The sequence below is a fragment of the Tachyglossus aculeatus genome, chromosome 10 (assembly GCF_015852505.1).
Source record: "Tachyglossus aculeatus isolate mTacAcu1 chromosome 10, mTacAcu1.pri, whole genome shotgun sequence".
NCBI lineage: Eukaryota > Metazoa > Chordata > Mammalia > Monotremata > Tachyglossidae > Tachyglossus > Tachyglossus aculeatus.
Window position 1 is genome coordinate 39763866 of NC_052075.1, and position 12959 is coordinate 39776824.

General features: G+C 43.1%; 1 protein-coding gene across 3 annotated transcripts in view; it reads right to left on the reverse strand.

Moving 5' to 3' along the window:
• SLC13A1 (solute carrier family 13 member 1) overlaps nucleotides 1–12959 on the reverse strand; it is an 89773-nt gene that overhangs the window by 14769 nt on the left and 62045 nt on the right. For 2 of the 3 annotated variants that reach the window (XM_038752622.1, XM_038752620.1), the window contains exons 8-10: nucleotides 7220–7339; nucleotides 969–1067; nucleotides 754–855 (exon numbers count right to left, since the gene is read on the reverse strand). In XM_038752622.1, the coding sequence (XP_038608550.1) occupies nucleotides 754–855; nucleotides 969–1067; nucleotides 7220–7339 (321 nt within the window). The remainder of the gene's footprint in view (nucleotides 1–753; nucleotides 856–968; nucleotides 1068–7219; nucleotides 7340–12959) is intronic. The other variant, XM_038752621.1, reaches the window with a different exon arrangement.

The window sequence follows — 12959 nt, forward strand, 5'->3', positions numbered from 1 at the left end:
TCAGAAGAGGTGTTCAAGTAAAGCACCCTGCACCCAGGAGACATTTGATAAGAACTGTGTGAGTGGTGATGCTGTCCAAGAACAGTTCATGCCTCCCCATTCCTCAAGAACCTCCAATAGCTGCCTGCCCACCTCTGTATCAAGCAGAAACTCCTTATCATTAACTTTGAAGTACTTAATCAGCTCACCTCATCCTACCTCACCTTACTGATCTACTACAGCCCAGCTCGCACACTTTGCTCCTCTAGTGCCAGCCTACTCCTGTGCCCTGATCTCATCTATCTCACTGCCGACCCCTTTCCCTCATCCTCCCCCTAACCTGGACTCCTTCCTCTTCCATATATGCCAGACCACCACTCCCCCCACTTCAAAAGGTTTAAGGTCACAACTCTTCCAAGAGGCTTTCCCTGATTAAGTCCTCTGCTTGGTCTCCCTTCTGCATCATCTATACACTTGGATCTGTGACCTTTGTACATTTGATATTCACCTTACCTCCAACCCCACAGCACTTAAATGTACCTATTTTAAAATTATATATTATAAATCATTTATATATATTAATGTCTGTCTCCCCCTCTAGACTGAAAGCTCATTATGGGCAGGGAATTTCTGCTAATTCTGTTATATAGGGCAGGGAATGTATCTGTTCATCATTGTATTGTACTCTCCCAAACTCTTAGTACAGTGCTCAGCACACAGTAAGCCCTCAGTAAACAACATTGGTTGATCATGAGTGGACTGCATGTTACTTACTCTTTAAAAAGCACAGACCAGCCTGGAATGAATCCAGGATCTCTGCTGAACCATAACAAGGCCATTGCAAAGAACAGAACAAGGGTCACGATTTCTTGATACCTGGGGGAAAAGACCAAACGCGTGATCAGCTACTAAACTGCCGAGTAACAGACTTTCACATGCCTACTTGTTTCCTCTTTCTGTCTATTGCACAGATAAACCGGGGCCTGTACCTTATCGGTCCCAGTTTTCTGTACTCTTCTTTAATCACTTCTCTGGTGGATTTTTCTCTGATGGTCTTGGTCTTGCCACAGTAGAACACTTCTTTGAAGCTGAAAGGACAATCAGGATCAACAAGGGGAGTCCTTGGATTAAGGCCAACATTTTTCTCACCCACTTGATGACAAATGATCATTTTAAGAGGCTAGGAGCAGAATCTCTGCTCCCTCCTCCTCTTCCTCCTCTCTCTCCCATGTTCATTTGGCATCAACAACTGCACTTATTGAGTACTACTTTGTTCAAAGTCCTGTATCAGGCACAGGAAGGTTGTCCTGCTTTCTTCCAAGGTGGAATCAGATGCCTTAAAGGCCACATAATATCGTAAGCTTCTCCGCTAAGTAATAAGCTCCTTGAGGGCAGGGATCATGTCTACTTACTCTATTGCACTCTCCCAAGTGCTTAGTACAGTGCTCTGCACTCACAGTAAGCATAAGCACTCAATAAATGCCACTGCTATTGATTGATTGAACTGTGCATCCAGTACAGGAAAAGGTTGTAATAGAACAGGTGGGGATCTCTCTGATGAGCTACTGTGAGAGGGATAGGAGATATACAGGAGCACAGTCCTGGAAATATGCAATCAATCATTTGATGAATCATCAATGGTATCTATCAAGTGCTCACTGTGTGCAGAGCACTGTACTAAGTACTTGGAAGAGCAATACACTAGAGTTGGTAGACACACTCCCTGCCCACATCGATGTGGGGAGATTAGTGGAATGACAAAGGTCCTGGGAATCAGGAGATTTGGGTCTCAGGCCCACTTCTGCTACAGCTCTGTTGTGTGACTTTGGGCAAATTCCTTAGCTTCTGTATGCTTCAGTGTCCTCAGTTTTTAAATTGGGAACAATATATACCTTGCCGGATGGTGTGAGATTAACATGTGAAAACTGAGAGTATTTAGGAAATCTGAAAGTGTGTTACAAATTTAAGGGATTATAATCACAAACATGGAGTATTTCAGTAGATTACCCTGAGATGCAGCAATGACAGGCAGTCCAGCCTAGTCAAGATGAAGATCCTTTGGGAAGATCATTAGTGTAAGAGGCATAATCCAAAATGGGCTATTAGTAGCTGATATTGTGATACTACTGAGGATGGAATTTTCAGTACATAGAAGGGGTCATTCCTTCCTCCCTCCAACCACCCATTCCTGCCATAGACAGAGAGCAGTCACTATTTTAGATCCCATGTGAGATCATGAAACAGTTTACCAAAGATCATTAAATACTACTTCTACTACTACTAATAATAATTGTGGTATTTGTTCTGTTCTAGCTCTGGGATGGATACATGCAAATAATGTTGGACACAGTCCCTGTCATTCATTCAACCATACTTATTGAGTGCTTACTGTGTGCAGAGCACAATACTAAGCACTTGGGAGAGTACAATATAACAGACACATTCCTTCCCACAATGAGCTTACAGTCTAGAGGGGGAGATAGATAGCCCACCCTCGGCTGATCCTCCCTGAGCTGGAGGGCAGTCCTGACACACACACACACACACACACACACACACACACACACAGGTGGTTTAGAGGGTTCTGAACCCAGGTGTACACACCCCAGGGGTGAGGGGGGCAATGAAAGGCCACACATTTTGGGGCTGGACTCCCAACCTCACTGAATCCAGGTCTCTGACAAAACCTGAGAGTAGCCATTCAGGACTGAAAGAGCCCCAAGTGGCAACTTTTTGGCTGTCACTCCCAGGAAGCTTTCTGACTCACCTCTCCTTCCCTTACAATGATAATAATAATTGCTATTATACGATAATAACAATGTATTATATACTATATTATATATTAATATATTATATATTAATATATTATGTATTATCAATTATTATAATACTTATATTGTAATTATTATTATTATTATAGTATTTGTTAACCACTTACTATGTGCCAAGCACTGTTCTAAAAACTGGGGAAGAGACAAGGTAGTCAGTTTGGACACAGTCCCTGTCCAATATGGTGCTCACACTCTTAATCCCCATTTTACAGATGAGGCAACTGAGGCCCAGAAAAATGAAGTGACTTGCTCAAGGTCACATAGCAGACAAGTGGCAGAGCTGGTATTAGAACCCATGACTTTTTGACTCCCAGGCCCGTGCCTTATCCACTATGCTAGACTGCTTATAGAGCAGTCACCTAAGAAGAATAAAGCGTAAAATGATCAGGCCAAAGTTCTGGGTTCCAGTTTTATGCTTTCATCCTGGCGTATGCACCAACAATGAACGGCCTCTGGTACAAAGACGAATGTCCAGAAGTTCCTGCTTATGGATGCCTTCTGAAACTTAGAAATTGAATGGGCTCTTTTTCAGGTTTTCCCTCAGCCAGTGAGTACTCTGCAAAGGACTTGGGAGAGTAAAATATAACAATAAACAGACAAGTTTATTGTCTAGAGGGAGAGACAGACAAGAATCACTAGTTCTCCCCTCAGTATCCTTACTCTCCCATGAGATTGCTAGTTTTGCTCCTTTTCCTTGGAGAAGTAATATGGCCTTAGTAGAAAGAGCACAGGACTGGGAGTCAGAAGACCTGAGTTCTAATTCCAGCTTTGCTGCTTGACTGCTGAGGGACTCTGGACAAATAACTTATCTGAGCCTCAATTTCATTATCTGTAAAATGGGGATGCAACACCTGTTCTACTACTCCCTTAGACTATGAATCCTGTGTGGAACATGGTTCATGCCTGATATTACTGCCCTGTATATATCTACCCCAGCACTTACCACAGTGGCTGGCACATTGTAAGTGCTTAACAAATATCAAAATTGTAATTCCTTCCCACTCTTCCCTCCGTATCCAGACTTTTACTCCTCGATTCAGATTCCCCCTAGGTCCCCCAACAATATCTACTAGCTCCAGGAACCACGTATAAGCTATGAATTTACAAGACTTCTTTCCTCTCCCCAGCTTTGGAAGACTTTGGACTAGAAGGAAGTAACTAAGTCCATGGGGGAAGCAAACGCAGAACGAAGGCTAGTTTCTAAATTAAAGGGCACTTGGCAACCTTGTGCTTATCTGAGCCAAGGCACCAGAAAGTCAACTTCTACTACAAAACGGCTAAGCTGTGTTGCTCCCTATGAGATGACATGATGGAGAAAGCATGGAACCTTCTCTCTAGGGGAAACCACAGTTGAGAGACAACTGTCAGAAGGTTTCATTCCAATGATGCTCTTCTATCACAGAGCACCAGGGTCTAAGTCAGAAGCCAGACCCGCTCCCTGCAAACAAACATTAATGCATTTACAAAGGAATCAATGAAGCTCATGACAAATACATCAGCCTCTGCACTGGAATACATCCTGCGGCACTGATGAATGAGAATACCTCCCGTCCATATGTTTGGGTCATTTATAATGGGTGAGGTAACTGTGTTCTCAGCAAGCCCACTAATCAGGATGTAGGGTCCTGCGCCAGAGAGGCGGCTTATCATTTCTGTTTTTCAATCTCTCGCCTCTGGAGGTGACACCCCTGGAGGACTGAAAAGGACGCTGAAAAATTAGCTCAAGAATAGAACTGTGCAGCTGTGACACCATAGTGAAATGGAAGGGGGACTGTTTAACCATGCTGCTGATCATGATTTATGGACTTTTCATGATGAAGGCACCTCATGGGTCTGTTTTCCACGCAGGCTACCGTTAAAATGCACTGGCCCTTAATTTTCTTCATTTGTCTTTTTTGGGGTAATTGCAAACACATGCATCTTTCCCAAAGCATCCTGTAAGAGAGCAGCATGGGCCTGGGAGTCAGAGGATCATGGGTTCTAATTTTGGCTTTGCCACTTGTCAGCTGTGTGACCGTGGGCAAGTCACTTCACTTCTCTGTGCCTCAGTTACCTCATCTGTAAACTGGGGATTGAAACTCTGAGCCTCATATGGGATGGGGTTCTGAGACCAACTCAGTTTGCTTGTATCCACCCCAGCGCTTAGTACAGTGCCTGGTACATAGTAAGCACTTAACAAATACCATCATTATCATTGTTATAGCCACAAACCAACTGATTTTTCCCTCAATTGGGATGCTCAAAACCCCATTCTGTAGCATTACTCCCTGAAAACTGGTGGAGTTTCACCAACTCTGTGTGATTGGAGAAAGGAGTACAGGGTTAAGCAGGCAAAAATCTTCTCTCCTCCAATGTGCACCTGCCAATCCTTGTGACACTCAGTTTTCTCCCTCCCCCCGCTGCTCATATAATCTGGACACAAAGATTGGAGAAGTTCCAATCTCTCCTCGCCTTTCGGATGGAGACTCAGCAGCTCCAGAGAAAAAACAGGAAGAGGAATAAGGAGATATTAAAAATGTCAGCAATCTGGCCAGCTTGAAAAATCTGTGTCAAAAACTGCTTGGTGCAGGCATGCTTACGACCCAATGGAATGTAACACAACAAGCCCGTCCCCAAGGTAATAGAAGAAATAGCTCTTGTTCACCAATTGGAAGCACACCAACACTTGTGTCATTGACAGCACACCAATGGCTGCAGGAGCAATTAATCAATCAATCAATTGATGGTATTAATTTAGCTCTCACTATGTGCAGAGCACTGCACTAAGGACTTGGGAGAAGACAATTCAACAGAATTAGCAGGCCTGCTCCCAGCATGAAAGAATTTGAATCTTTGGTGGGGGGCTAGCTCTTATGCAAAGAATTGTACACAATTACAGTTTCTTATCTTAGAAAAGATCCCTCCAAGTTCTAAATCCAGGGGGATATTCAAAGCCTGTAATTTAAGAGGCTTATAATTTTCCAATGAAATCTACCATGGACGCCCACCTTCTGTTTTTATCGGGAATGTCCCCAAACAGGGAGGTGCTTGGAAATCTCCCCTATCTCACTCTCAACCCATCAGGCAAAAAAAAAAAGGATTTATGAATAACTTTCAGAGGGGACACATGAATGATATCGACAATATTTTCCATCAATCATTCAAGCATTATTTACTGAGCACTTATTGTGTGCAGAGCACTGAATTACATGGTGGGGAGAGACTGGGAACTCACTATGGGCAGGGAACATGTCTGTTTATTCTCTTGTGTTGTACTCTTCCAAGTGCTTAGAACAGTGCTTTGCACATAGTAAGTGCTCAATAAATTCCACTGATTGATGGATTACAATATAACAGAGTTGGAAGATAGGTTCCCTGCCCACAACGGATACTGCCTTGTGTGATATAAAAGTCCATGCATTGTTTTTTTTGAGAGACAGCATAAGAGATTTGAAGGGGATATTTTGCTGTAAGGTGATGAGATGAATGTGAAGTTATCTCTTGTAAAGGGGAGGCTGAACAGCATGGTTCACAACCATCAGAAATGTACTAGCTTTAATTGAGTTGAGGCTTTGGAAAGATTGGGATACCAAGAGGCAATCTGAAGACCATACAAAACATTGCAAATATCCCATTCCACAGCACAAAGAAAGGGCTAAGACTGTCAGTCACAGATCTATCTTTTCAGTCACTTCCACCAGCGTGGATGGATAAAACTTACAATCTGGGGCATCATCTTTGAACACGGAGAGAGAGCAAAGAGAAGCCCAGATTATTAAAATGTTCTAAAAATGTTTCAATGTCCAGCTCCCTCAAGGACAACACAGGCATAAGAATTAGTGTAAATAACTGTGACTGTGTGGTATTTATTAAGCATTTACTATGTGTCTGGAACTGTACTAAATGCTGGGGAAGTTATAAAATAATCAGGTTGAACACAGCCCTTGTCCCATAAAGGACTCACAGTCTTAATTCCCAATTTATAGATAAGGAAACTGAGACACAGAGAAGTTAAGTGACTTGCCCAAGGTCACACAGCTGTGTGCTCTAGATACATTTTCCTGGAATTTTTCATAGATGATTCATTTTTGTTTTAGCTTTTTGATTCAAAAGGTGTTAAAGTAATAATAATAGTAATATTTCTTAAGCTCTTACTATGTGTCAAGCACTGGGGTAGATAAGGACAATCAGGCTGGATATAGTCCTTGTCCCACATGGGACTCTCCATCTAAGAGGGAGGGAGAACAAGTATTGTATCCCCACTTTGCAGAGGAGGAAACTGAGGCCCAGGGAAATTAAATGGCTTGCCTAAGATCACATAGCAGGTAAGTGACAGAGCTAGGATTAGAACTCAGGTCTCCAGACTCCTGGTCCTGTGCTCTTTCCACTAGGCCACAGTGCTTCACCACCTGCTTCTCCTTAGTGCTTACCTGAAACCCAGGAAAAGCCACTGGAGCCAAATCCAGGACAAGATGAGCATGAAAACAGCAGCAGGAAAGGAAAGCAGAAACCAAGATCCAAAGTTGATGCACTGACAATCTGGGTAGCGCCTGAGAAAGAAACAAACATGATTAGTGTTGGGTCCGCTAGGGGAATTGAAACATACCATGTGGAGTAAACCCTAAAGGTCGGCAGCTGGTCTTACAAAGAGGGGAAATTCTTCAAACCAAGGAAATGATTTCTCACCATTGCTAGCTAAAGTGCAAAATTTCCCAGACAGAAACAGCAGGCTTACTGTCCTGGCCTGTTCTATTTTTGCACTAGGCTGACTCTGCTTTTTCTCCCCCAACACACACCTGTCATCTCTCCTTCTCACTCTCTCTTTCCCCACCCTCGTTACCTCCCACCTTGTCCTTTCTCAGTGTCCTCTTCCCCCCACTCCATCTCCTGTTTTTCTCTCTTTAAAATACACACACAGACACACACACACACACACACACACACACACAGTCACTGAGACATAATACCTCAGGAGATCTCCTGCCTTCTCTTAAAATCCACCTCGTCCAATTGCGCCTTTGACCCTTTCCCTTTGCACCTTATCAAAGCACATGCCCCCTCCCTTCTTCCCTCTCTGACTGCCATCTTCAACTGTTCACTCTCCAATGCCTTTTCCCCCCACTGCTTTCAAACATGCCCATGTCTCCCTTATTCTGAAAAAAAGTATCTTGACCTCATAGCTCCCTTCAGTAATCTCCTCATTTTCCTGCTACCATTCCTCTCCAAAATCCTTGAGCAATTTGTCTACTCCTGCTGCCTCCAGTTCCTCTCCTGCAACTCTCTCCTTAACACTCTTCAATCTGGCTTTCATCCCCTTCACTGTACAGAAACTGCCATCTCGATGATCTCCTTCTTGCCAAATACATTCATTCATTTATTCATTCATTCAATAGTATTTATTGAGTGCTTACTGTGTGCAGAGCACTGTACTAAGTGCTTGGGAAGTTCAAGTCGGCAACATATAGAGACGGTCCCTACCCAACAATGGGCTCACAGTCTAAAAGGGGGAGACAGACAGCAAAACAGAACAAGTAGACAGGTGTCAATACCATCAAAGTAAATAGAATTATATATATATATATATATATATATATATATATAAATATATATATACACATCATTACTAAAATAAATAGAACAATACAAGCAAAAGCAATAGAGTAATAAATCTGTACAAATATATACAAGTGCTGTGGGGAGGAGAAGGAGGTAGGGCGGGGGGGATGGGGAGGAGGGGAGGACAACCAAATCCAAGCACAACCAGAGGTAGAAACTGAATCAAGATCGCGTGAGAAAAAGAGAAGAAAAAATAAAAGAAAAGGAATCTGACTTCATATTTCCAATGGAACTGACGGTTCCAGAGGACTGTGGGCTCCATGCTTCAAAACTGCTGAGGCACCTGGATTCACCCCAATACCACCTCTGACTTGAATGATTTCATCTTGGCACTGGAGCTGCAATAGCCTTTACCCCATTTTAATCCTCCTTGACCTCTCATCTGCCTTAGATACTGTCGCTCATCCCCTTCTCCTGTGAACATTATCTGATCTTGGCTTCACTGACACTATCCTCTCCTGGTTCTCTTCTTTCACTCATTCATTCAGTTGTATTTATTTAGCACTTACTGTTTGCAGTACACTGTACTAAGCACTTGGAAAGTACAATTCGGCAACAGATAGAGACAATCCCTACCCAACAATGGGCTCACAGTATAGATCAAAAAATAAAACAAGTAGACAGGCATCAATAGCATCTTATCTCTCTGGCCGCTCATTTTCAGTCTCTTTCATGGGCGCCTCCTCTGCCTCCCATCCCCTAACTGTGGAAGTCTCTAAAGGCTCAGTTCTGGGTCCCCTTCTATTCTCCATCTACACCCACTCCCTTGGAGAACTCATTCACTCCCATGGCTTCAACTATTACCTCTTTGTGGATAATTCCCAAATCTCCATCTCCTCTGCGGTCTTACATTTCCTCTTGTTCTAGTACACCTCTACTTGGATGACCTGACAACATCTCAAACTTAACAGTTGTAAAATAGAATTCCTTATCTTCTCATCGAAATCCTGTCTGCCCCCAATTTTCCTGTCACTGCAGACAACACTACTATCCTCCCTGTTGAAAGAGCCTGGGTTTAAGAGTCAGAGGTAATCCCAACTCCGTCACCTTTCAGCTGTGTGACCTTGGGCAAGTCACTTAACTTCTCTGTGTCTCAGTTACCTCATCTGAAAATGTGGATTAAGACTTTGAGCCCCACGTGGGACAACCTGATTACCTTGTACCTACCCCAGTACTTAGAGCAGTGCTAGGTACATAGTAAGCGCTTAACAAATACCATCATCATCATCATAATCTTGTCATTATCCTCGACATCTCTCTTTCAACCCTCATATTCAATCTGCCACTAAATTCTGTCAATTAAACCTTCATGACCCTTAAAATCCACCCTTTCCATTTCATCCAAACTGCAACCATGCTAGTCTAAGCACTTTCCGTATCCCATCTTGATTACTGCATTAGTCTCCTTGCTGCCCTGCTTGTTTCCTGTTTTCTCCCCACTCCAGTCCAGATTTCACTCTGCTGCCTGGGTCATTTTTCTACAAAACAGTTCAGTCCATATTTCCCCACTCCTCTAGAATTTCCAGTGGTTGACCATCCACCTCTGCATCAAACAGAAACTCTTTACCATCAACTAAAATCAACTTGCCCTTTCCTACCTTTCCTCCCTGATTTCCTATTAATCAATTAATCAATTGTATTTATTGAGCACTTACTGTGTGAAGAGCACTAAGCGCTTGGGAAGTACAAGTTGGCAAAATATAGAGATGGTCCCTACCCAACAGTGGGCTCACAGTCTAGAAGGAGGAGACAGAGAACAAAACCAAACATATTAACAAAATAAAATAAATAGAATAGATATGTACAAGTAAAATAGAGTAATAAACATGTACAAACATATATACATATATACAGGTATATATGTATACCTATTAGAACCCGACCTGCAAAATTAGCTCCTCTAATGCCAACCTACTCACTGTATTTTGATCTCATCTATCTCAGTGTCAACCTCTCACCCACATCCTACCTCTTGCCTAGAATACCCTCCCTCTTCATATTCAACAGATAATTCCTATCCCCACCTCAGTGAAGGCACATCTCTTCCATGAGGCCTTCCCAGACTAAGCCCTTATTTTTCTTCTTCCACTCCTTTCAGGTTCACCCTAGCACTTGGATTTGCACCCTTTATTCACCCCTCCTTCAGCCCCACTGAACTTATATATATAACTGTAATTTATTTATTTACATAATGTCTAGCTCCCGCTCTAGACTATAAGCTCCTTGTGGGCAAGGAACACTTCTACCAACTCTTTTATGTTGTTCTCTACCAAGCACTTAGAACAGTGTTCTGCACACAGTAAGCACTCAATAAATTCCATTGATCGATTGATAATAGGAGCTTTCTCTGCTTTTAAGATCTGACTTTAGGACCTCCCTCTCAAAATTACCTCTCTCATTCCCTTCTTCCCTTTCTCCTCCTAACTAACCCTGCTTCCTCCTCCTTTCCCACCACCCCTCCTCCCTAATCCCCTCTTCTTTTGGAGTTGGAGTGGGAAGTAGGTTGGAGAGGAAGAACCTGGGAAGAGTTTATGAATGATTCAGCAGCCAAGGCTATTACTATTAGATTATGTTTATCTAGGGTCAAAGGGCTTAAGCTGCAGGGAATGCTAAATATAACTCTCCTTCGTGACATGGACTCTACATCATTTCTGTGGAACATCTGACAGCAGGACACCATCCCAAGCTTACACAGTTTCTCCTTCTGGCTCAATGACCCAGGTGAGGCATTAAGAGGAGAAGGAAGAAAGGGTGAAAACCCTTGGCATTCTAGAATGCCCCCACTTCAGGTTCCAGAATGCTAAGGAGTAAACTAACTTCAGTTAGTCAATCAATCGTATTTATTAAGGGCATGCTGGGTGCAGAGCACTGTACTAAGCACATGGGAGAGTACAATATAATATAGCTGGTAGGCATGCTCCCTGCCCACAAGCGCTCACAGTCTAGAAGGGAAGATAGACATTAAAATAAATTAAATGTACATAAATTCTGAGGGGCTGAGGGTGGAATGAATGAAGCATACAAATCCAAGCACAAGGACGACATAGAAAGGACTTCAGACTGAGTGTGAACCAGTCTGGATATGGATGTTTGGAAATTAAAATTAGCTCAAGCAGCTGGGAATAGAGGGGTGTTGACCTACTGGGCCGGAACAGTTCCCATCCAAGATGTACAGTTCCCATCCAGGATGTCAGCTTATTTTTCTCAAACTGTCAACTTTTAAAGCTGGAACTTTACCAGCTAAACGTTGCTCTATATAGAATCCACCTTGGAAGCATCGCCTCAGACTCTTCTGTTCTGCATCAGTTCCAAAAACCCTACCGAGCCCAGGGCAAACTCTTTTATTAGTTCTCCCCGGAATTACACTGGAGGAACATGGGAAGACTTCCCTGCTGCTCAGTGCTCTATCCAGGTGTAGGGCTGATTTATCAAGCAAACTGAGCACCACCAACTTCACTGTTCTCTTTCCGCAGGCTGTGCTCAGCCCTTGTACTTCCCACCCAAGGGACCATCCTCCTACTGCTGTTTCTATAGTCAGCCTGTGTGTTTTATCAGCAGCCTTCCCTAGCCTTGTTTCTGGTTCCTCATAGGGCATACTTGCCTTTGAGAAGCAGTGTGGCCTAGTGGAAAGAACACTAGTCTGGGAGTCAGAGGACCTGGGTTATAATAATAATAATAATGGCATTTATTAAGCACTTACTATGTGCAAAGCACTGTTCTAAGTGCTGGGGAGGTTACAAGGTGATCAGGTTGTCCCACGGGGGGCTCACAGTCTTCATCCTCATTTTACAGATGAGGTCACTGAGGCAAAGAGAAGGTAAGTGACTTGCCCAAAGTCACACAGCTGACAGTTGGCAGAGCCGGGATTTGAACCCATGACCTCTGATTCCACAGCCCGTGCTCATTCCACTGAGCTATGCTGCTTCTCGGATCCTGGATCTGCCACATGTCTGCTGTGTGACCTTGGACAAACCATTTAATTTCTCGGTGACTCAGTTCCCTCATATGTAAAATGGGGATTAGAACTGTGAGCCCTATGTGGGACAGAGATTGTATCCAACCCCATTATCTTTTATCTACCCCAGAGCTCAGTACAGTTCCTGACACATAGTAAGCACTTAATGAACACCACAATTATTATTATTATCATTATTTCCCAGGAATTATAGCACTGGGTGGCATCCTCTTTTAATGCTAAAGGTAAACAACAGATTTGGGGGATTCTAGAAGCAGTTGTTTATTGTTTATTATCTAGCCAGGGGGCTTTTTCAAATAGAGTATCTAGATTAGCAGACATGTTCCTAGTTAACCTGAAAGTAACACTGTGCCATGTTGACCTATAAATTAACTCTGCGTGGAGTCTGGAGGACTTGAGAATCGTTTATCAGTAAGACAGGAAGGAATTTGCCTGTGGGGACAGTTTTGCTGGTCATCTAGCTTTCTTTCTATTTATTTTGATGACACCTGTCCACATGTTTTGTTTTGTTGTCTGTCTTCCCCTTCTAGACTGTGAGCCCAATGTTGGGTAGAGACCATCTCCATATGTTGCCAACT